The sequence below is a fragment of the Myotis brandtii genome, unplaced genomic scaffold (genome assembly GCF_000412655.1).
Source record: "Myotis brandtii unplaced genomic scaffold, ASM41265v1 scaffold120, whole genome shotgun sequence".
NCBI lineage: Eukaryota > Metazoa > Chordata > Mammalia > Chiroptera > Vespertilionidae > Myotis > Myotis brandtii.
In genome coordinates, this window is record NW_005354174.1 from 1,439,883 (window position 1) to 1,465,316 (window position 25,434).

A 25,434-nucleotide genomic window follows, 5' to 3' on the forward strand; every position below is an offset into this window, starting at 1 on the left:
TTTCATTGATTTCAGAGAGGTAGGGAGAAGGAGAGAGGGATAGAAGCATCAATAATGAGAGAGAATCATTGATCGGCTGCCTCCTGCACGCCCCCTACTGGGGATTGAGCCTGCAACCCGGGCATGTACCCTTGACCGGAATCGAACCTGGGACTCTTCAGTCTGCAGGCTGACGCTTTATCCACTGAGCCAAACCGGCTAGGGCTAGAACTATACTTTTGTCTAAAAATAATTTTAAAATCATTTGTTAGTGACCACATGGGTAACACTTTTTTTTTTTAGAAATGCAGATTCAACCATAGTTGTTATTCTTAAGAGTCCAATGTACTGAGTATCTGAACTTTCTCCATATAAGAACAGGTTAGAATAAATTCTTATAAGCTAGGGCCTTTATTCTGAGAATAGATGGATTCCCAAGTATCTATGAGCCAGATTTCGGTACTCATCCAAAACAGTGATTGTGATTAGCCAACTTGGCTTATTTTTTCTAGATTATTTTATTGTGACTTACTGCTGAAAAGCTGCTATGATTTTTTTGTTCTGTTATACAAGGAATTTGCAATTTCACATCTCAATATTAAAAGTTTAAGAAATCTTAAAATCCATCCTAGTTTTTCCTACTGGAGTATAAATGCCAACTATTTTCTGAAGCTTGTAATATTGTACGCAGTCCAGCCATACAGTTAAAAATACTAATTGTTTCTGGTTTTTAATGATATGAATGGCTGAAATTATTTTTCTAGAAACAAACATGAGTAGAACAACTTTAGAGTTGTTAAACCTTTTTTCATTTGCTTATTTTTTTGGTCAATTTTCAAATAGGTTTCCTAGTTTTCCTTATATTTCTTAAGGTACAACTACCGGTTTCATCCTTTTCACACAACTTAAACGTGTTTTTTAGCATGTTCAAGTAAGAGTTTGATTTGTTCAGCTGGATGAAATCAGAAATTTTGACTAGGTTCTCCAAGAAGGTCTGCGATAAATTTTTTTTTCCTGCCAAAACACTAGCAACCTTCCAAATGTATTGCTTACAGTCAACACCAGTATCTTGCAAAGAGGGGACCGTCTTATTGACATTTTAAATGGCCAAACTGTGAGATTTAGGCTTTCATAATGTTTTCTGCTCTAATTACGTCTCAGTTTGCTTTGTGTGTTTTTTTCATAACACGTAGTCTTTATCATTGGTGCCTTTACTACTTGGGATAATTTAGGTTTCTATAAAATTTGGCCAGGCGTGGTACTTAGATAAATTATGACTGGGGAACATATGTTCTGTTCATCTTGTTTGGTTTGTTTGTCTTTTTTTGTTGTTTTAGTGTCAGATTTTTATTGTCAAGATCATTTTGAAGATACACAGCTTCTTAACTATACAAAGTTGGTACAGTACTTAGCCTTCATCTATTATATCTTGCATTTTTTCTTTTCTTTCTAATTCCAGGATTCTGCCTTCTCTGTGAATCCCCCTCTAACAGGATGTCATGGTTTATTTGTTCCCTGTCCTTGGCCATGTGGATGGGCGGAGTTTTAACATTTTACTATCCTCATCCTTTGGGGTGGGTTCCTGTTTCTCTGCTATCTTGGGAACTCCTGCTGTTTGACTGTGGTGTTTGCATGTTACTAAACTGTTAACCATGAACTCTTCAAGCAGACCAGCTGTGCTATGAGAGCTGTTTGTTATTCCTCAGCATGGTATTTTTATTCTCACTTGGCAAGACCTGTGCTTGTTGTTTCCAGTCTGTTGTGGACAGTCTCCCCAGAATGTCTGTCTTCATCATGTAACTGGGCAGCCTGCACAGATCTCCAGCTCCTGGGTCTGTGTGTAAAGAGAGGGCAGTGGGGCACATGGAGAGAGGCAAGCATCCAGACCTGACCCCTGACCCGTGGTCGGCAAATAGCGACTTCTGCGCATGGGCCATGAAGTTTCAATCGCAATGTACGTGCGCGCCTGCACGTGGTATTTTGTGGAAGAGCCACACTCAAGGGGCCAAAGAGCCGCATGTGGCTCGAGAGCCGCAGTTTGCCGACCACTGTCCTAGTTCATTGGTGAGACTTGGAGCTCAAAGAGGGTAGGTAACTGGCATAAAGACACATAGTCGATAAGTGGTGGATCTGGGATTTGAAGTTTAAAGCTTGCCTCTTAAACATTTAGGCCTCACTTGTCTCCCAGTATTTGATTTTTCCAGTATTATAGGGAAACCGTTTTTACCAAATCGAGGTGTTTCTAGGCTATGTCTCTGCAGAAATCTGACAGTTGTGTATTCATTGAAATATGTATAAAGTAGCTCTGTTTTTCCACCTTTTCTTCTATTTTGAAGGTCTAAAATATCTTCAGTTGCCCTAGTGTTTTCATTGTACTTGGAGTCTTTGGTTGTTTAGTCTAAAGGTGAAGAGCACTAAAAATAGTCAATATGGGGACAGTATATAGGGAAGTCATTATCCTACATAACTACATTAAAAATTTTTAAGCTGTCAGGATAAGGTATGTCACAAAGACAGCTGCAGTCTATTCAAGTTACGTTCACCCTAAATTAAATCAGCCCTTTAAAAGAAATGTCGCTTCCCTTTAACAGGACTCTCTATAAACTATTAAAAGTACTTCAAAAGGGTTAGTGACGGATATCTTGAATCAGATAAAAACAAAGGTGTAACATGAAGCAACTAAATTACATGTGAGCTTAATGATTGTGACCCAAATAAACAGACTTGTAATGGAGATGCTGATTATTATCAGTACAGTTTAAATGCTTTTTACTGTAGAACTGTAAAAAAGAATGTGGGTGTCTTAGTGAATTGGACAAGTTGTGGTCTTGGAAATCTGTGTTCATTTATCATAACACATTCCTAGGTGTGAAAGGGAAAACTCATTATTTTCTAAGTCATAGTTATTTTAAGGAAGTCTTTTAAAAACATTCAGCTTTATTGAGAAATAATTTTACATGCAATGAAAGCCATTACTTTATATAATTTGATGAGTTTTGCCAGATGGATCCAGTTATGTTATTACTACACAATCAAAATAGAAAGCCTTTCCATCACTGTAAAAAGTCCCCTTGTCCACTTCGCACCCACTAAAATGGCTGTACACAAAAGAGGGATAGTAAGTGTTGGTGAGGATGTGGACTAATTGGAACTATCATACATGACTTATGAGAATGTAAGATAGAACAGCCACTGGAAAACAGCTTGGCAATTCCTTAAAATGTTAACTATGAGCAGCTTTAGGTTCACAGCAAAATTGAGCAGAAGATACCGAGATTTCCTTTATACCCTTCTATCTGTACACCTGCAAATCCTCCTCCATTATCAGCATCCTCCCACAGAGAGTACATTTAGGCTTTTCAAAAACAAACCTTTTTAATTTTCAGGAGTTTTTACATTAAAATTTTTAGTTTCCAAGTTGTAGATTTTTTCTTTTATAGTTTGTGATTTTTGTTTTTCTTTCTTTCTTTCTTTCTTTTTTTTTTTTTATTAACTTAGACACTTTTTTTGGTTAACTTGTGATTTTGTTCATGACTCATGGGTTATTTAAAAGGATATTTGTTTTTTTTAAATTTTGAATGCTTTTCCTGATATCTTTTCTTTATTAATTTCTAATTTAATCTTATTGTCATCAGAAGACATAGTTTATATAGACTCCTATTCTGTTAAGTGCTTTGTTTTATTTTATGGCCCAGAAAATGGCTTATCTCGTTCCATTCTTCTGTATCCATACAGGTTATCTTTATGCTTATTCTACTAGTTATATATATATCAGGGGCCCAGTGCACGAATTCGTGCACCTTGAAAGGAACTGTGGGCTGTGAGGCTGTGGTGGACACAGGGGTGGGTCTTGGCCCATCCTCTGCGCTCTCTGCCGGCAGCCCTGCTCCTGCCGCCACCACTCCCGCTGCCCCCACTCCCGCTGAAGGGGAGCAATTGGGGTCAATGCCAGCAGAGGTGCGAGTGGTGGCTACTGGCCCTGATCGCCCCTCAGGAGCAGGGGGAGGTGGAGAAGCCCTGAGGGGCGGTTGGGGCCAGCAGCCACTGCTTGCACCTACTGATGGCAACTAGCAATCGGGGCCGGCAACGGGTGTGAGGGGAGGCTCCAGCACTGGTAGTGGGTGTGAGCGCCGGGCGGGACTACGGCACACAGGAGCAAAGAATTTTTAGTAACCACCAGAGGCTCGCCCTGCCTTGGTCTGGTACCCCCGCTCACCTGCTTTACCATCCCGCCGCGGCCATCGCCCTCCATGTTTTGTGCTCTACTGCCTGCTGCCAACGCCCGCTATGTTCTGCGTGCACCCCCTGGTGGTCAGCACACGTCATAGCGACTGGTTGTTTGGTTGTTCCGCCATTCGGTCTATTTGCATATTAGGGTTTTATATATATACTAGAGGTGCATTGCACGAAGATTTGCGTAATAGGCCTTCCTTCCCCTGGCTGCTGGCACCAGTTTTCCTCCGGCACCTGGGATCCAGGCCTTTGGTCCAGCTGCAGCGAGGCTTGGCTTCTCCGCTGCGACCACAGCAAGGCTTGGCTTCTCCGCTGTGGCCGCAGCAGCAAGGATTGGCTTCTCCGCTCCAGCTGCTCCCAGCCTTTATTTTTTTTTTCCAGTTCCTCGATTAACCGCCGTCTTTGTTGGGTTAATTTGCATAGTCACTCTGATTGGCTGGTGGACGTAGCAGAGTGACACCAATTTGCATGTTTCTCTTTTATTAGTGTAGATATAGATAGTTATTCAAATATCCCAAATGTGTATTCTTCTTGTAACCTTTTTTCAGTGTCTTCTTTATATATTTTGCCATTCTGTAGTCGGGAACAAAATCATTTAGGATGATAAAGTCTTCTTTGTACAATTGATTCATTTTTTTGTTGTCGGTGTTAGAGATTTTAGACATTCTGCTAGCTCAGTGATTTTTTTTTAACAAGTGTGCAACAAGAATTTTTAAAAAATGCAATACCTGTCTATTTTTTCCCCTTAGGTTGTCAAATAAAAAAATGAGAACAGCCATCTGAAATTATACTTTGAATTATCAAAATCATACCTTAAAAAAAAATCCTCACCAAGTACATGCTTAGAAAAAGGAAGGGAGAGCCAGAGAGATATTTGTTTCACTTATTTATGCATTCATTGGTTGTTTCTTGTACGTGTCCTGACCGGGAATCAGACCTGCAACCTTGGCATTTGGGTTCGACGCTCTAACCAACTGAGCTACCTGGCCAGGGCCTCTTTGTATGTTTTAGACAACAGACTTTTATCATATATATATAATTTAGAAATAGTTTTTCCCAGCCTTGGCTTGTCTTACTCTCTTGACAGTGTCTTTCTCAGTGTATATTCAAATATCTTTTTCTTTTTCCTTCTTTACATGTATTTTAGCCCACTTGATTCTGATTCACAACTCACTAATATTCTGTTCATTAAAATATTTTTAAAAATTTAATTTATTGGGGTGACATTTAAAAATTAAATTATATATGTCCATATTTTCCTAGTCTTTTTTTCCATTTGTGTTTCCAGTAGTTTCTATAGTTACTTCTTCATGTTTTCTAATTTTCTTCTGCAGAATCTAATATATCATTTACCTATCCAATGTATTTTTCATTTCAAACACTGTATTTTCCATTTTTAGAAGTTGTGCACGTACTCATGTGCATGCATGTATATGGAGAGATCTCCAATGTCTTGTTTTTTTGTTCTTTTCCCCCCCAATGTCTTGTTAACATGCTTGCACTTTCCTCTACCTTCTTGAATAAATGGAGTATGCTTTTCATAGTAGTGCAAATGTCACTCTGTTCTGTTGATTGATTTATCTCATTAATATGGGTCAAATTGCATTGCATACTTACATGCTTGAAATATTTGTTTAGGTGCTACACATTGTGAATTTAATGTTGCTCAGGGTTGCTGTTTTGTATTCCTTTAAATATTGTTGGTCTTGGTTCTGGGGTACATTTAAATTACTTGGCTTTTTGTTTGGTATGTCTAGAACAGCCTTTAGTCTAAGGCAGGGGTGTGAAAACATATTCTGAAAGGGCCAGGTGGAGATATTTTAGGCTTGTGGGCATCTGTCACAACTATTCACCTCTGTCACTATAGTGCAGAAGCAGCCATTGACAATACTTAAATAAATGAGAAGTACGTTGAGGCATTCATAGGGCTCATATCAATTGTTACCCTTGTCTCAAGGATCACTGTCCCATACTACCTGCTGTTCTGTGTCTGGAAACTGTCTTTTCATACATTTGATCTGTTTCTTACATTTTCTAGCAGGAGGGTAAATCCAATCCCTGTTCATCCATTATGGCTGGATGCAGAAGTTCAACAATGTGCTTTAATTATAAGTTCTGGGTAGTTTCATATGAATTTTTGTAAATAAAGAAAACAAATAAATTGGTAATGGATTTTGTAGGGTAGTTTAAAATTTAATTTACTTTGGAGAAGTTGAATCATGGATCCTTTAAAAGGTGCAAGCATTATAGAAGAATTTCAAGAGGTATTATATCTTTAATTGTGTTGTTTTCTGTCTGGTGCCAGATGTAGTTGCAAAAGAAAATGATAAAAACACCAAGGGATTCCTTTATTTCTTTTGATCTCATGAATAGGTAAAGAAGGCTTAAACTTTCCCTCCCCTCTGACTATCATCAAGGGACTACTATGATTCTTGCCTTTCAGAGAATGGCATCTTGTTTTTTTCTCCCCTTTTGCCTGTGATTCTTTTAGTCTTAAAAGCAAGAGGATTGGGCCTCAGTTGTTATCATTTGAGGTATCTTCTTGGCACCTACTTTTTAACCTAGTTTCATTGAAATTTTCCAATTTGTTGCTGTTACTGTGTCTTGCACGTTTTATGTATATATGGGTTTACTTTAATATATGGGTTTGGAATTTTCACTTGTGGTGGAATATGGAGAGAATTTTATTTGAACCCAAGAGAATTTATATACCTTTATATTTAACAGAAACAACCAGAAAACCCTTATTTTAAAATGTATGTGAAAAATAACAATACAACTGTGTGTCTGCAAAGGAGTGAGAAGCACAAAATGTAGGGACAGGGTTTATGATGTATGAATATGCAAGTAAATGAAAAGTGTTGGTCATGTTTTCTCATCTCCGGTGATGGGTCCATAGGTGTTTATTATATGATTAAAATATAAACAAGAGGTCTACACCATTGAAGAGAAATGAAGCAAGGGATTATTAATGGTCGAATTCTTTGTACTCAGTGCCCTATGTGGAGATGAAAAAGATGCAAGCAAGGGAAACAGAATATGGAGTTTTTTACTGGGTCAGACATGGAAATCACAAATGAGAATTAAGATGTTTACAGTGAACTTTTACTGCCTCCGTTGCCACCGTGGCACCTGTGAAAAAGATGTGGCAAAGGGAGGCTGAAAAAAAAAAAAAAAGAGAAGCAGATTCTAAAGTTTACCCTTAACCGCACCCATCCAGTAGATGATGAAATTGCCAATTTTGAGCGATTTCTTTAGAAGAGAATAAAAGTTATTGAAAAAGCTGATAATCTCAGTAGAAGGGTTGTAACCTTGAAAGAAGCAAGAGCAAGATCACTGTAACTTCACGGTGCCTTTTCCCAAAAGGTATTTGAAATATCTCACCAAGAAATATTTGAAGAAGAATAATCAACATAATTTGTTGCTTGTAGTTGTTAATAGTCAAGAGAGTTAGGAATTGCTTTACTTCCTAATTAAGCACAATAAAGAAGGGGAGGAAGATGAGGATTAAAACTCATTTATCTGGCACATTGTATGAGTTCTTGAATAAATCTTAGGAACAACAACAACAACAACAAAAAAGTTTATAGTGAGCTGCCTAGCCAGGTAGCTCAGTTGGTTGGAGAGTTGTCCCAATTCGCCAAGGTTTCAGGTTCTATCACAGTTGAGGGCATATACAAGAATCTGTTAGTCAATTGAATATGCCCTTCTCCAGTTGTACTAGACATTTGTATTTTCTTGTCTTTTTTTTAAAAAAAATATTTTTATTGATTTCAGAGAGGAAGGAAAAGGTAGAGAGAAATAGAAACTTGAGTGATGAGAGTCATTGATCCACTGCCTCCTGCATGCCCCCTACTGGGGATCGAGCCCACAACCCCGGCATGTGCCCCGACTGGGAATGGAACCATGACCTTCTGGTTCATAGGTTAACACACAACCACTGAGCCAACCCGGCGGGGCTGTATTTTCTTGTCTTTATGTTTTATTTTTTCCTCTCCTCACCCAAATATTCTTATCCTTTAAACCTTAATTCCAGTTTGGCATTCTTTGTGAAAACTTTCTGATCAACCAAGCAAAGATGATCTCTATGAACTTTTTGGGTCCTTCAAGAGAGAATCTAATGCCTATCGTTTACTTTCCTTCGTATTTCATGTGTACTAGTTTTCTGAGCAGTCCAGAAATTCCTGCTGAGGAGGGATGATTTTAATTCTATTTCAGTTTATGTGTTACATCCTTTCAAATAACTTATAGCATTGAGAGACGCTCATAATTGTTACTTCTATGTTTAATTTATCGTTAAAGATTTGTGTGATTTCACTAATTTTTTTACATCAGTTCTCCAGAATGCCTTCATTTTTATTTTACTTTATTGTAATAGCTACCATTTATTAATCATTTGCTATGTGCAAGTTAGGTAAAATCTCCATTTTACAGATGTGGCACTTAAACTTCAGAATCAGGTTATAAATCATCTACTCCAGTGGCATGTACTGTCTTATTTCTTTACTTTAGAGGAAATAGGTTTTCCTGTTTTTTTAAAAATATATTTTATTGATTTTTTACAGAGAGGAAGGGAGAGAGATAGAGAGTTAGAAACATCGATGAGAGAGAAACATCGATCAGCTGCCTCCTGCACACTCCTCACTGGGGATGTCTCCTCAACCAAGGTACATGCCATTGACCAGAATCGAACCTGGGACCCTTGAGACCGCAGGTCAATGCTCTATCCACTGAGCCAAACCGGTTAGGGCATTTTCCCTGTTCTTGATGATGTTGTGTGTATTAATGTATCTTTCCTTTTTATTGTGGAGTAGTATTCCATTCTATTAATATACTAAATTATTCATTTTTCTGTTGGTGGAATTTGGGTTGAGTATAGTTTTGAGGTATTATGAATAAATCTGTTGTGAACGTTCTCATACAAGTCTTTTTGTGTCATGGAGTTTGAGTCATTTGAATGCACTGAGACAAATAAATTACTAGAATGTGTATAATATGAGATTAACTTAACTTCTTTCTGTCAAGTGCTTTGAAAAAAAATAAATCAGTTAGGGACCTAGAGCATGATGTAGCTTAATCTCTTTCTTATTGAAAAATATTTGAGAATGAACTAAAAAATTAGAGAAGATAGATGACTAGGGCATAACTGGGTATTTATGCCCAGGAGAAAGAAGAGAAAGTTCAGCATTCCTGAGGCAGGTGTGTGCTTGGCATATTTCCGTGTGGGTGAGCAAGGTGCAGGAATACTGGCATCATGGAAGAAAGAGCAAGAAAAGAGTCAAGGGTGTGAACAGTATTTATTTTTTCTTCACCAGAAAAGAAGATGAATGGATTCACCATGTTACAGTTGCCAGCAACAAAATAATTGCATTAAGTTTATTGAGTTCTCTCTGTTTCAGCACCTTGCTTATAGTCCATTGCATTTATTATTTTTTATAATTCTCACAATTCTAGGTGAGGTATTGGTACTTATCCCTACTTTGCAGATGAGAAAATTAAAGCTTAAGGAATTAAGTACATTAGCCTTTGTCAGTATTTTTTTGTAAGTGGAGAAGTTGATCGTGATTTTATATAACAGTACTTTTTTTTTTTTTTTTTTAAGTGAGCAGAGGGAGGAATTCTGGGCTGTCTTTCAGGGTCACATGTGGCATTTATTGGGCAAGTTATTTAACTTTTCTTACTATCAGTTTACTCCTCTGTCATATGGATGGTTTGTAATCTTGTGCTCCTTAATGCCTGATGAGTCTCATCTGTGCGAGAGCATAAGAAGCCTGATTATCAAAGTGAAATAATATAGTGCCGTTAAATGTTAAGGGATACTTCACATACGGAACATTTTAACATACAGAGGAAGGTAATAAAGCTAGTAATAATGAAAAAATGTTGTCTTTAATATTTTAAACTATTTGAAGTCACTGTGGAGGCTAAAATGTATATACATATTTTGGCTATTTCAGGCAAGTGGCAAAGATGTCTTTGGTAATCATATTTAGGTAAAACTGTTCAAGGCAGTAAGATTTCTGTCCTGTTGCTCTTTCCTGTGGTTGGTTGATGGTACCAGCAACGTGTGCATCTATTTTCCTATTTTTCCTGCCTCATCTCATTTTCCACTTCATATCCTGTCTTTAAAAATTCTTCTGCTTAGGTAAGAGACTTATATGAAGATTATCTAGTTCATAATGGAGATTGCTTTATAGCACACAATGGAAAATTTTGTAAGAAAATAGAAATTTTTAGTGGGAAAAATCTGACTGTAAATTGACAACAGAATCATATCTTTTAGCCAAAATTTAGACCTGTAATATATGACTACAACTTTAAGCTCACATTAAGAGAATCTATGAGGAAAACTGGATGTAGACAAACAGAATTAAATATTTTCTAAAATAATTATTTCAAGTAAATAAAAAATGGAAGATTTGGAAATGGTTTAACGGATACAATGCATTAAGTTGTTCATTAGAATCTTTCTGCAGAAGATTTTTGCATTTAGAATTTATTACTATTAGCATACTTCTGTGTAAAATATTTATACTTAAGGCATCATCCACAACATCAAAAGAGCAGAGTTGGAATATTTCATTATCAGTTGGATTTTTATTTGCATCTGGATTTGCTTTTGGATCCTCACAGAAGTGGTTTCTATTTGCTATCTTGAAATCCTTAAGGCTGATTTATGAGCTTAAACTCATTGGTTTAAATGAGTTTACAATGGCATGTATGGTGAGGGGTATTATTTAACATTTTCTGACATGCAAACTGTCTTGAATGTTTTTGAGGGGGAGAGGAGTTGTGACTTGGTGGGCAAGCCCATTTTCATTACTTTAATTGTGCGATTTATTAGGATTTTAAGCTTTTTATAAATGTTTTAGTGTTATAGGACAGAATTAAAAGGATTTAGCATAAAAGGAGTTTAACAAAAGGACTTTGCAACAGGATTGCAGTAGTTTTTATATTTGATGGATTTGGCTAGCTGGTTTTCATTTCAATCACCATGCTGCATTCTGTTAAATGCTGTAGAACAGGTGTGTGTAACGTCATTCTCTCTATTGTACATGCAAATAAACACAATTTTATATATAAAAAGTTAATCCTCTACAATTTGGAGGATTACAGTATGGGAGAGTGATGACTCCATTAGGCATCATGGAGAGTACATGCTACTATTTATACTGCATGAAAAATCAGGTTAATAGCTACAGTGTTCATGAGATTGTAGAATTTTTATGCTAACACTTTAAAAATTGTATTTATTCAAACTATCCTCAATGAGATTATTTAAAGCAGAGTTAAGGTTTTGCTGTATAGTTTTCCCTCTCCCTTCTCTCCCTTCTCTATTAGGTGGCTGATCTTCTATAGAGTAACGTTTGTGGTACCAATTGATCAGGTCAGGTCAGGTCAGCTAAACCAATGGAGTTCTTGAATTCAGATTTGAGAAACCCAAAACAATCAAACCATTCTTGCCAGTATTATTTGCATTTTAAGGCCATGATGTTTCATTCGTCAACATGTCAGAGTGGTGTGTTGAATCCAGGTACAAGCTGTGAAGACCTTGCCGACACCAGGAAGCAGAAGGAAAATAGCTATTGTTAAAGGTGGAGGTGAAATAGGTAGGAGTGAAGAGCTGGGCTTGTAGAGATGAAGTTCAGTCATAATTAATTTAGAACATAAATATTGTGGACTTTGGACCAGTTACTTTTTAACTCATGCTTCGTTCAAGGCATATTGTTAATTGTGAAAAAAGTGGTAACAGCATACAATCCATAGTTATTAATGATTTTTAAAGACTTAAACACTGATTGCTGTAGTTCCTAAAAAGTTTAAATAGTTATAAAGAACTTTATTAATAAACATTAATTATGTTTTTAGTTTGATCTTTATCATATTCTGGTGTTGATAATAGAGTCTGCCAAGGGATGATACAACTTGCCCTAACTTATTTTGTATAACTACTATATTTACAATTTAAAAGTATTTTCATTATGTCATGTCACAGTCTAAATGTGTAACCATTAAGGTGCCTCCTCAGTATTAAAACCTTTTAATCTTTGGAGGGATCCATTGAAATGGAATATTACTGAAGAGACAGAAAATATTGTTTAAAAAGTCTTAAAGTTCCCTGTCTCTCCCAAATATCTTCATCTTAATTCCCTAAGAAATATATCCCTATTTTGAAATTGTTGTTTATCTTTATGAGTTTATGTATTCCACACTTAATATAACAAAGTATGTATGTATGTAAGTATCTAACCACACATATAACTTATTTCTACCTTTTCCAAAAATTTGTAGTAAAATTGTAAAAATTGCCTAACAAAATTTACCATCTCGACAAATTTTAACTGTACTGTTTTGTAGTACTAATACATTCACAGATCTCTAGAACTTTTTCTGCTTATAAAACTGCAACTTTGTACCCATTGAACAGCCCTCGCCATTTCTCCCTCCACCCCAGTCCTGGTAACAGCCTTTTACTTTCTGTTTCTGTGAGTTTGACTACAAGCTTCACATAAGTGAAATAATAAAGTATTTGTCTTTTTTATCACTTATTTCACTTAGCGTAATGTTCTCAAGATTCATCCATGTGTAGCCATGTGACAAGATCTCCTCCTCCTCCTCCTCCTCCTCCTCCTCCTTCCCCTCCCTGCCTGGATTTAGATACATTTGCATTTCATGACTTCATTTTTCTGCTGGTTGCTGCTATTATATTGGTTTCATGTCCTGTAATATTGTTGAGTTCACTTATTATTATTATCCTGTCTGGGACATCCAGTATAGGGTTGAATGGGAGCAGTTACATTGGGCATCCTTGTGTTATTGCTGATTTTAATGGAAATGCTCTGAAGCATTACCAATGATACTTGTAGGTCTTTTGTAGATAATTATTATTGGGATAAGAAAATTTTTTGCTGCTTATTTTGTTATTATCATGACTACCTGTATAATTTAATTGAATGCTTTTTCTGCATCTGCTGAAACAGTGGCTCCCGCCACTGCTGCTGTGCTGGCCAACAATGTTAATTGGTTTTATAATGTAAAATTATTACTATTACTTGGGTAAATCCGACTTGGTTATAAGATTTTACTTTTTCTAATACATTGATATTTAGCTTAATATTTTTAAAGGATATTTGCATTTATGTGTTTTGAGAATGGCCTATAATTTTATAATTTCCCTTTCCTGACTTACCTTTATTTAGTTTTGACATCAAGCTCATACTATTCCTGGGTAATTAGTTGGTAGAGTTGGGGGTGATTTTTTGAGCTCCTGGAGAATGTGTATAAGATTTAAGTTTATGCCAATTAAAAGAAAATATATTTAATTTTAAAAAATAGTTATAGGCTTATTTATACATTTGCTAGAAACTAGTATATAAATTATACCAATTTATAATGAATGGTTTGGTATCTCTTTGGCTGTAAATATTCTGAGAGCATGAAAATAATGGGCATTATGTAAGAATACTTATCAAAATTTTGTTTTACATTTTATATTCCTTATCAGGTACTCAAAAGTGTGACAGCTTTGCAGAAAAAAGGCCCCTTCTTGGTGTTTGTAAGAGCACTGGATCTTCTGGGTAAGGAAATTTTAAAAATTCTTTGAACCATTTATTAAAAATTTATATTATGATTTCAGAGGGAAAACTTTGATGACTCATTTTCCCAATGATTTTAAGATGACTACTGTATTTTCAGTTAGTGCATCTCCTCAACTCGAACTCCTAACTGCAAGGAAAGCTAGGAAATGATACTAGTTTTGTTAGTAAGAAAGGTGATTAAAACGGGTATTAGCCTTGGCATCCGGGAGTCCCTGTCACATGCTTTTAGCTCATAGCGTACGCTTTAGATTATGGATGCAGCGGAGAAGGGAAGAGTGTGTTAATAGTATAGCATGATTAGATTTTAGAGTCTTAATTGTGCTTTATTTAGGGAAATGGCTTGCCTACATGTGTTATAAGTGTAAATTTGGGGGTTGAACTTGGCACAGATTTACAGTGTACTTAGCACTATGTCAGGTATGGATAAAGATACAAAAGTATGAAAACCCAATTCCTTGTCCCAAACACTTAAGGATAAAGCTGGGAAAAAAAGTATAGCACACAGAAAATAATTATGAAATAACTAGAGGCCAAGTGCATGAAAATCCATGCACTCCGGGGCGGGGGGGGGACCTCCCTCAGCCCGGCCTGTGCCCTCTCGCAGTCTGGGATGCCTCGGAGGATGTCCACCTGCCAGCTTAGGATCACTCCCCAGGGGATTGGGCCTAAGCTGGCAGTCAGACATCCCTCTGGCAGCACGGGGAGTGGGCCTAAGCTGCAATCGGACATCCTTAGTGCTGCTGAGGAGGCGGGAGAGGCTCCCGCCACTGCTGCTGTGCTGGCCAGCCATGAGCCAGCTCATGTGGAAGCGCACTGACCACCAACGCTCCTGCGTTGAGCGTCTGCCTTCTGGCGGTGAGTGCAAGTCATAGCGACTGGTCATTCCCTGTCATTCCATTAGGATCAACTTGCCTATTACCCTTTTGTTATATAGGATGATGTATAAAAGGAATTCAGTGTAAGTAGAGATCAGTGTGTGTGTGGAGTAAGTGGAGAAGGCCTCATGAAGAAGGTGCAGCTTGTGCTGGATCTAAAAGAATGGGAGGTTTGCCAATACATGTAGAAGAGTAAGGACTTCCAAAGTAGTTATAAAGCTATAGCAGTAGAATAGAAACTGGTATAAATACATTTAAGAATGATGGAAGTTTATGATTTAGGACTAAGGTTATCTGCAAAACAGGCAGAAACAACCGTTTCAGTGCTCTGGAACTCAACCAGTGGTTTAAGTGGTAACAGTGGGAATCTGTAGCATTCATCCTGGACCTGCTCTCCTCACACTCCACCCATCCTCCTAATTTGATTGATTCTTCAAGAGTAGGGAAGATCATGAGATGCGCACTTTCCCTGCTGTCGTTGGAAGATGCACATTCAACTTGGAACTGTAGGGGTTGCCAGCCCGAGAGCGTTGTCCATGGTACAGTTTGGTCCAGGGGGTGTATGACTTGTGAGGGCAGTGGCTTCATGTATGTGCAGAGGATCCATGAAAGGGTCCAGGGAGAATGAAAATCTCGGGAGACTTGAAAATGTTCTTTATGTTGAATGTGCTCCCCTATCCACACATAGATTCTTTTGGAAAGGATGACAGCCTATGTTGACTTAGAGTATTCGAGCAAATTCTCTGTTGAATCATCAGCTAATACTAAGGTATATGGACAGATGGGCAACCCCAGGAAACCAGACTTTAAAATAAAAGCAAGACTTAAAGTAAAACTTCACATTATGTAGGAAGACAGATGCCAGAGATGTTATACCATATTATATAGAATGTTTAATTTTCAACATAAAATTATGACACATGCCAAGAAACAGGAAAATGTGATATATTGAAGAAACAAGGAAATAGAAGCTGTTCCTGATTGTCTCCACGGTTAAATTCTACAGACAAGGATTTTTAAAGCAGCTGTTATAAGTATATTCTAAGAACTAAATGAGCCATGTGTCTAGAATTAAAAAGTATGATAACGATGATTCAACAAATAGGGGGTCTCAGTAGGTAGTTAGAAACTATAGAAAAACCAAATGGAAATTCTGGTGTTGAAGAGATAGAAAAAATGAAATACTAAACTTTCTAGAGGAACTCAACACCATATTCAAGTCAGCAGAATAACCAGGGAAGTGATGTGTTGATGAGGGAGCTGAAAGAGAATAGGAACCACAGAGGAGGATGAGCTATGTGGTGACGGGAAACTCAATTGATTTCACTTTTCCTGATGTTTATTTAGCCCTCTGTAATTCAGGTGCAGGAAGGCCTGTGGAAGCCCTTCTAAAAGATGTTTGTGGAAGACACTCAGCTGCCTGCTGAGTTTGGCTTGTAGTTTTTGAAAGATGTTCTGTTTCTTATCAACTCTGCTAGCTGTAAGATTAGGGAGATTGTTTTTATTTCTGTAGGATTCATTTATTGAGATATCACTTTATCAAAAAGCTAGAGGCCTGGTGCATGAATTCGTGCACGGGTGGGTTCCCTCTCCTGGCCAGCTATCGGGGCCAATCAGAGCCATTTCACCCAGTCCTGATTGGGGCTGATGGGGTCGGCTGGCCGGGGAGGGACTGCAGGAGGGCTTCAGGGTGTGTCTGGCCCGTCTCACCCAGTCCCGATCAGCAGGACCTCAGCAGCAAGCTAACCTGCCTATTGGAGTGTCTGCCCCCTTGTGGTCATAGTGACTGGTCGAGTGGTCGACAGATCGGTTGGACACTTAGCATGTTAGACTTTTATATATATAGACTAGAGGCCGGATGCACAAAATTCGTGCAAGGGGCTTGGCCCATCGCAGCCCTGGCTGCCTCATGGCCCTGGCTGCCTCGTGGCCCCCTGGCCCCGCCCACTGGTCATTCTGGAAGGTCGTTCTGCCATCTGGTCTAATGAGCACATTAGCTCTTTATTACATAGGACAAGCTAGCATAGTGAGGGTAAGGTGATGATATATAGTTGGTGACGAGATAATTTACTGAATGATGAATTTGTTGGTATGTGGGTTATATTAGGGTTCTCCAGAGAACCAATGGGATGTGAGAGGTAGAGGTGTGTGTGTGTGTGTGTGTGTGTGTGTGTGTGTAGAGTGAGAGTAAGAAATTCTAAGAAATTGGCTCACATAACTGTCAAGTCTGGTAAGCCCAAAATCTGGGAGAAGAATAGCAGTCCTAGCCTGGAGGCAGAATTCCCTGTTCCTCCAAGAAGGTGTTAAAAAAAATTATTAAAGCTTTCAACTGATTGGATGAGCCCCACTCACATGATGGAATAATATTTGACCAAATCTGGTTATTGTGGCTTTGCCAAGTTGACAAATAAAATTAATCTGCACAGGAGCAATGAATCTAGTCCTGATTAAAATAGCATTTACCTACTTGAAAAAATGTACTGTAGATATTCATTTTCTTTTTAAAAAAATATATTTTATTGATTTTTTACAGAGAGGAAGGGAGAGGGAGAGGGATAGAGTGTTAGAAACATCGATGAGAGAGAAACATTGATTTAGCTGCCTACCTGCACACTCCCTACTGGGGATGTGCCCGAAACCAAGGTACATGCCCTTGACCAGAATTGAACCTGGGACCCTTGAGTCCGCAGGACGACGCTCTATCCACTGAGCCAAACCAGTTAGGGCGATATTCATTTTCTTTCTTCCATTTTTGCTCCTTAATTTATGTCATAGAAGGGGAATCATTCTGGCAATAGACTTCTCTATGTCTGTATTACTTGGTGGGCTGTTTTAAATAATGATAATTGATAAATAACATGGCAAAGAAACTTTTGAATTCATGTCACTTCATGCACTCTAAGTCCTAGGGGAAGGTATCTTGTTATTACTGTATATGTATAAGCTTTCTATATTTTTTCTCTTTTGGTTTATACCTTCCTCTCTAATGCAAAAGGCTGCTGGAAAATACTCGTTTTGTTTTCACGTATTTGCTGAACTGATTATGTAGCATCTTTGTCAGAATGTTTACAGTCACAGGAAGGACATTTTCATAGAGGACTGTGTTCTGTTTCTTGTAAGTGTCATATTGCAATCGTGAATAGAATTTTCTCTCTAATCTGAGCAAGCGATCTGTGAGTATGTATATATTTTAAGTGTTATTCTAAGTGTTAGCAGTAGGTTGGCAGATGGTGATGTCAAATACACAAGACACTTTTCAGTAACTTTAAAGTTGACTGTAATAGTAGAGAAATCTAGTTATAGGGGAATTCTTTTAGAATCTGTTTCCCAATTCCTGGGATTAAAAAAAAAATGTTTTAACTCAGTCTTTTTATTTATATTTTTATGAGGCATGTATTTGTTGACTATGCTAATATAGCACAGGGACTGGAAGGCAAATGTTCAATGCCTGCTATGTACTAGGTCTGTTAAATATTTTCTATTATGTAACATCATTTAATCCAGAAACAAGCCTGCGAAAGAGATTGTATTATCCTCATTTTATACACGAGGAAACGGATGCTAAGGGAGGTTCAGGCCCAGTTAGTTGTGGACCCAGGCCTTTGCCTCACTTGCCAGTCTCCAGATTTTGAGAAAACTTCTAAATCTAAGGAACCGTATATACTGAGCCAGGTTGTTGACATCTTCAAAGCTAGTAAGACCTCCTTCCCCCTTTGGAGAGGTACAGGACAGCATTTCCCTGGCAAATGCTTAATTGAGTACCTGGTGCTTTAGAAATTGTCAGTTGCTTATATTTATAATTAACATTGCTTCTTAAATTATTCTTGGGTAAATACAAAATTTTTTTTTGTAATACATTTTCATTTTTATAAATTTATAGTGCCTTTTCAAGGAAGTGGGAGTTGCTATGGAAGTAATCCGAGTTCTTCCTCATATTTTATCCTTTAGCTATGAACATATTATGCTTTAGCCCACAATTTAAAAATAATACTGGCTGTAATTGCAATCATGATAGTGATGTGTTCTTTCTTTCTTTTGTGTGTGTATGTGTGTTTGTGTCTATCTGTGTATGTGTGTAAGAGGCAATTCCATAATCATTCCAGATAAGCTATGTAAGGTCTTGGAGGGAGATAATGTTTACTGTGCTACTGATCCAAGGATTAAATCAGTGCCTTGTGTAACAATTTGAGGGAGGGAGAGGAAGTATGGACAATATACTGAGGGATATACACTCTCTTAGGAAACTAAAGCTCTTTGTATATTGTATACTAAACAGTTCCAGTAATGTAGCTGTTTGTGGTTAGGATCTTGTTGGGTATTATGAATAATTGCAAAAGAGTAATATTATTAAACAGTTGACTACAGACCTAGAAGAATGGTTATTTCAACATACAATGTAGTATCATCATGTTACACACAATGTGTGGATTGGAGATGTGATGTTTACATAGAGGAGCATAGAATATTGGAAGTAGAAAGAACCTTGAGGATCATGTAATTTAACCACAGAGATTTCCACTATGTATCCATTTGGTGGTGGGAAGTTCTTATAAGAGTGAGAACATTTCTTCATTTCAATTGGTTAGGAATCTCTTACCCTTTATTTAACTATGAACTCTGTGGCTATATTTCCAAGGTTGGATTTTAATCAGAAAAATTAAATATTTAGCAGTTTTATTGAGTTATAATTGACAAACAATAAACTATGTATATTTAAAGTGTAGAATTTTATGTTTGATGTAAGTATACACCTATAAAAACATCACTACAAGCAAGATAATGAATATTTCACCCCCCAAAGATTCTGCATGTCTGTTTATAATTCCCCCCTTCCAATGGCTCCTTTTCCTTAGATAACTACTGATCTACTTTCCATCATTTTAGATTAGTTTGTATTTTCTAGAATTTTATATAAATTTGACCATGTAATTTACACTTTCCCTTGTTATGCATTATATTTATTTTGAGGTTCATCCTTGTTGCATTTATGAACAGTTCATTCATTTTTATTGCTGAGCAATATGGTATATGGGCATACCACAAGTTGATTATCCATTCAATTGGTGGATATGATTGCTTCTAAGTTTTGGCTTTCACAAAGAATGCTGCTGTGAACACAATGTTGAAGTCTTTGTATATACATGCTTTCTTTTCTCTGGGATAAACACCTATGAGTAGAATGGCTGAACCACATGTTGATATGTTTTTCATAGTGGTTGTCCCATATTACATTCCTGCCAACATTGTATGTGTATTTGGAGAGCAAGAGAATCGTGAGTGCCAAAAAGGTTGAAAAATTGGTGAGGAGAAATGGTGCATATATAAGTGAAGCAAAGGAAAAAGCGTAAATAATGATTTTATAAAGAGGATTAAAAATAAACATAAAATAAAACAAAGTATATTTTCTTTAGAGTTAGCTTACTCTGTTGAATTTGTTGTATATTCTAGGAAATTGCATCATGTCATGAGAAGTAGTCATGATACTCGAGACCAGGAGATATTACTTTTTTCATACAAAGATTCCTCTTTTATGGCTATGTCATGTTGTTGTTTTTTTGTCATAGTGTCAAGAAAAAGATAATTCTCATCAAACATGCCTGATTCTGAGGTGGAATGTCTACCTGAAAGTAGATTAACTTTAGTAGTGACCTATAATCTATATTTACTTTCAAATTAATGTATATTATACAAACTTATTTTTAATATTCAATTAACATTTCTTTCTCTCTGTGAAAGTATGGATTGGGATAGAATTAATTGTAGTTTTTGCCATTAAAAGTTAATGGAAATGATTTTCCACCTAATGCCTTTTCATTTAGTGGCAGAGTTTTCAGGAACAAATTAAAGTTACTAAGTGAGGCATGCATGTTTGAATAATTGTGTTGTACTATTGTGTTAAGTTTTTTGTTTTGTGGGATTTTGGGGGGGATATTTTCCTTAAGATAAAAACTCTGGTTTCCCAGTAGTTTTGTGTGAATTATTTTACTCAATTTTTGTTCTTAATAAGCTCAATATGATTTTTCTGGTTAGCATTAGCAATCAGTTTTATAGAGATTAGGGGCTGTGGTTGGAGAGGTTTGGATGCTTTACCTGGTTTCCTAGCAGGAGTGTGCCTTTTCTGCAGATACAGTGAAGTCTAGGGTTTCTTTAATAAATGGTACCTTTGGGCAGTGGCTTCAGTTCTTCCCCTGGTTTTCTGATAAGACCCTTACCTTCAGCTCTTTCTTCTATCTTTTCTTTACCACTAAACTCCTGAGGATGCATCCCATGTCTGACGTGATTCCCCTGGCAGGCTTCTCTGGTCCTTCACATGCTCCCTCTCATCCCCTGACTTTTGAATAATTAGTAGCTGACAATTTGATCCAATGTATTTCAGATTTTTAAAAAGTATTTCCCTACTCCCTTGCTTCTGAGAGTAAATCCTAGGTGATTTCTCTATGCTCTGCCAGCACTAGGGCCGTTGTACTTACTCCCTTCTTGTTTTTCAAGTTATCCCTGCTCAGCTCTGGGCCAGTTCAGGAGAAGGCTCTGCCAGTTTTGAATATTTAAGCTTCTCCTTCCCAAATAAATAAAGTTGTTGGTTTTTCTCTCTCTAGTTATGCTGCAGTTTGATTCAGGGGTGATTTCATTTGCTTTCCTTGTTGATATGTATTGTTTTTCAAAGATATTTGGAGATTCAGAGTTAGCTAGCCATGTATAAATATACAAACACATTGGTAAAAGCATTTAGGTGGTATTTTTTTTGTTTGTTTTGTGAGAGGGAGAGAGGTGAGAGAAAGAGAGAGAAACATCAAAGTGAGAGAGACATATTGATTGGTTGCCTCCTGCACAAACCCTGACCGGGCTGGGGAATCCAGCCTGCAACCAAGGTATGTGCCCTTGACCGGAATTGAACCCATAACCCTGAGCAATTAGTTAGGAAATTTTACAGGTGTTTCTAGAAATTTGAATAAGGAAAGCTTACCAGAGGATAGTAGTCTATAGTGTGTGAGCCTTTAACTCAAATCTTGACACTAAGATATTCTGGATCACACTGGGCTTTCAGTGGCAGCTTTTGTAGTATTTAAATCTAATAGGAACTAATAGTGATAAATCTGATAGTGATATTTATGGCGAATGGATCTGATTTTCATTTTGGGTTCTACAATTTTCTTTTCTATATGCATTTAACCTAATGTTGGTACTCTGTAATATTCATTGATATTCCTGAACCCATGGATAGAATTGTCTAGAACAGTGGTCGGCAAACTCATTAGTCAACAGAGCCAAATATCAACAGTACAACGATTGAAATTTCTTTTGAGAGCCAAGTTTTTTAAACTTAAACTATATAGGTAGGTACATTGTTATTAACTTAATTAGGGTACTCCTAAGGCTTAGGAAGAGCCACACTCAAGGGGCCAAAGAGCCGCATGTGGCTCGTGAGCCGCAGTTTGCCGACCACAGGTCTAGAATAATGAAAAGAACAAAGATTTTGAAGTCACACAGACCTAGGTCTGAATAGTTAGCTATATAAATGAAATATTTAGCAGTTCTCAGGTTCAGTTTCCTTATTTGTAAAGTGGTGCTCATAAATAACTACTGTGAAGTATGGCAATGCTTTAGAGTATTTAGTAAAGCATCAGGCCCTTATTAGGTACACCTCCTGTTATTTGGGTCAGAAAGATATGAAGCGTAGCCAGGGAGCACTCGTTTCCAAAGACTTCTTTTCATGTACATGTGAAGAACAAATGTATACCTATGTATATATAAAGCCACCCCGTGTGACTGTTGGAGAAATATGGCTGTGCCCAACTTATCTCCAGTACTTGTGCTACAGTTTGACAGGCTTCACGTCCTACTCCAGTAATGGACCTGGTAGCATCTCTAATGAGTAGGAGCCCTTTACTTTCATTGGAAAATGGTAATTAATTTATACCCCCCCCCCCAAGAACCTCATTTTATATTTATATTTTCATTGAGGTATAATTGAAACATGACAAACTTCACTTAAAGTGTGCAGTGTGATACATTTTGACATTTGTATATGCCCACGAAACCATCACTCCAATCAGGATAATGAGCATATCCCTCACACACAATGATTTTCTCATGCCCTTTTTAATGCATCCCTTCTGCCCTTCCTGGCACTCAATAGAAGCAGCACATTTTTATGTAGTAAGTGTCTCTGAGTATCATTGAAGTCTTTATTTTTGGGAGATACTTTGCTGTTGTTTTGTTTAAGGTGACTTTAATATACCGTTAAAAACATAAAGGTGGGAGTCTTGAATTCAAAGTTGCATTTTCTTCTGCTCTGCATCTTAAACTAAAGGCCTTTCAAAAGTGAAGCTTTCCATCTAGAACCCGTACATAAAACTACTAACAGGCTTGCAGTTTCTCTGTGTAATCATTTCAAAACAACAGTTTTTTCAGCCACCAAAAGGATGCAGTCTTGACATATAAATAGAAAACAGATTGGGTTTTTGGCTGATATTGTTATACTGGTTTAAATGTTGGTTCAGTCAGCTTCAGGCTTAGATTACAAGATTTGCAAATTAAAGGAAAACCAAAAGGGAAAGAACATCTGCATAGATTCCGACTCTGTGGAATTCCGTACAGGCAGACTTCCTCTGTTTCTGGTGGGACAGAGCATGTGCACAGTGAAAAAGTCTTGAAAAGAGATCAGTTGTGTTGTGATAATCCTAATAAGGACAAAATTGATGATGAAAATGAAGTAATTCATTATGGAGATCCATGAGAGTTTCCAAATCAAGTGTGATTTCACAGTTTTGGGGGGACAGTATTTTGTTGATGTAGATATATGGTATTTAGACAGAATGAATTCTTGCTAAATCTCACTCGTTTTGTGACTTGATGATTTTCTTGAATCAAAGAATTGAGAAAGGTTATTTGCTTTAACTAATACTTAAATATATTTTAATCACTATGTCAGTGATTATCTATACTAATAAAAGCCTAAGTGGCCATCACACCATCACGCCGTGATGCCCTCACACCCTCACGTCGTAACAATCCATCACCAGGAGGCTGAGTGCACAGTGGGCATGTGTGGGTGGGCGGGGACTTGACGCTGTGTGTGCGGTGCGGAGGAGGGTCCCGCGGCTCCCCATGGCGACACCAGGGGTGGGTCCCGGCAGCTCTGCATGGCTCCCGGCTCGGGCCTACCTCTTTGGGGATATCGATCGCGGGGCTCCCGCACTGTGAGAGGGCACAGGCCAGGCTGGGGAACTCCCCCCCCCCCATGCACGAATTTCGTGCACTGGGCCTCTAGTGTCAATATAATTGATTACCTAGGCTGCCATCCCCAAGGAATGCTTAATTTTAACGTTTCTTTTTTCTTTTATTCTAAGAGGAGCTTTACATTCTTTCAAGAAATATTTATGGGAACTGACTATATTTCAGCTAGTTATAGTATCTCTTCCTAGTACTATTCCAATGATTGAACACCTTTAAATAGCATTTCTTTATGATTGAGAAATGTAAATCCTACTGTAATGGTACATAACATGATATTGTTACACAAGTCTAGTTGGCAAACTTCCCTGAAAGATGGCAGAAATCCTTGAAGCCATCCAGATCGTGAGGGGGAAAAGGACAAATGGGAAGTCCTGGGTAGTTACTTTGTGGGAAAGGTCATGCTAAGTGAAGTGGTAGAGGAAATTGTTGTTTTTGTTTTTAATGCTAAAAGATTTTGGGTTCTGTATTTGTGCAGGGTGGTACAGAGGGCCACAATTTCCTTGTTTATTTTTATGTGTAAGGCTGTTAGTCATATCTTAGGTTACAGAGGACCAAATACTTGAGGAGAATTGGAAAAGATAAACTTCTTTTTGGCTTATAGTTTGCTAAAAATCCTGAAAAAATTATGAATGATTTGAATATTATTTTATGTTTATGAACAGATTATTATATTTAAAAAAAAAAGCTTTCTGGTCTCAAAAAGGTAGTGTCACAACCATAATATCCTAGAGGCAAGATTTTATTTTTGTTGTATTGTTTGTTGTTTGTGTTTTGAATGTGTATTTTAGTATTAACTGATTTTATCCTTTGTTAGAACCCCTTGTTAGAACAAGTGGTTTTTCTTAACATTCAAGTAATTTTATTAACATCTTGTTTCTAAGCACAATACCCAGAGAAGTTTAAAATAGTTATTGTGAGATAACTGGCATATTAATCAGAGCCTCCTGGTGTGGGTGAATGTTCTTGTAGAGAGGAATGATGATAGGGGCACAGAACAAGAGACAGTATTTTGAGTGTACCTTTGGAGATTTTTAAAAATATGTGTAAGTGCTTGAAATGGTATATTTAGGTTTTATCACTTACTTAAATATAACACTTCATAGTTCTCTCTCTGGAAACAATAAAATATAATACATTTGTATGGTGTAAAGCAACATTTTCTATTTTATTTTGTTTTCATAGTAGTCCCTTTCATTTCCTTGAAACATTTCCTGGAACACATTCTGAACGCATCTGTTGGTCAGTTTTGTCCCTGCACCTTTCTCAAACAAGGAAATAAAAGCATTTTTTGGTGACCAGAGAGCTTGATGAAAACAGCTGCAGCATGCACTTGTGTGTGTGTCGCTTCTCAAATGGAGCAGCAACAGAGGGAAAATGATAATGCACGCCTCCACTTTTAACGACCAGACGGCTGCGATTGGGGCCGGTTCAAATTATTAAACACTGTAAACGCCACAACGTTAATTACAAGAGGAACAAACTCTACAAAGATAAATGTGTTTTCAATATGA

The 25,434-nt window shown here is 37.4% G+C and overlaps 1 protein-coding gene across 5 annotated transcripts in view; it reads left to right on the forward strand.

Annotated features, from left to right (window-relative positions):
• The window catches only part of BCAS3 (breast carcinoma amplified sequence 3), a 463,383-nt gene that overhangs the window by 46,048 nt on the left and 391,901 nt on the right, over nucleotides 1–25,434 (forward strand). For all 5 annotated transcript variants that reach the window (XM_014531618.1, XM_014531623.1, XM_005858559.2 and 2 more), the window contains exon 7: nucleotides 13,718–13,790. In XM_014531618.1, coding sequence (XP_014387104.1) covers nucleotides 13,718–13,790 — 73 coding nt within the window. The remainder of the gene's footprint in view (nucleotides 1–13,717; nucleotides 13,791–25,434) is intronic.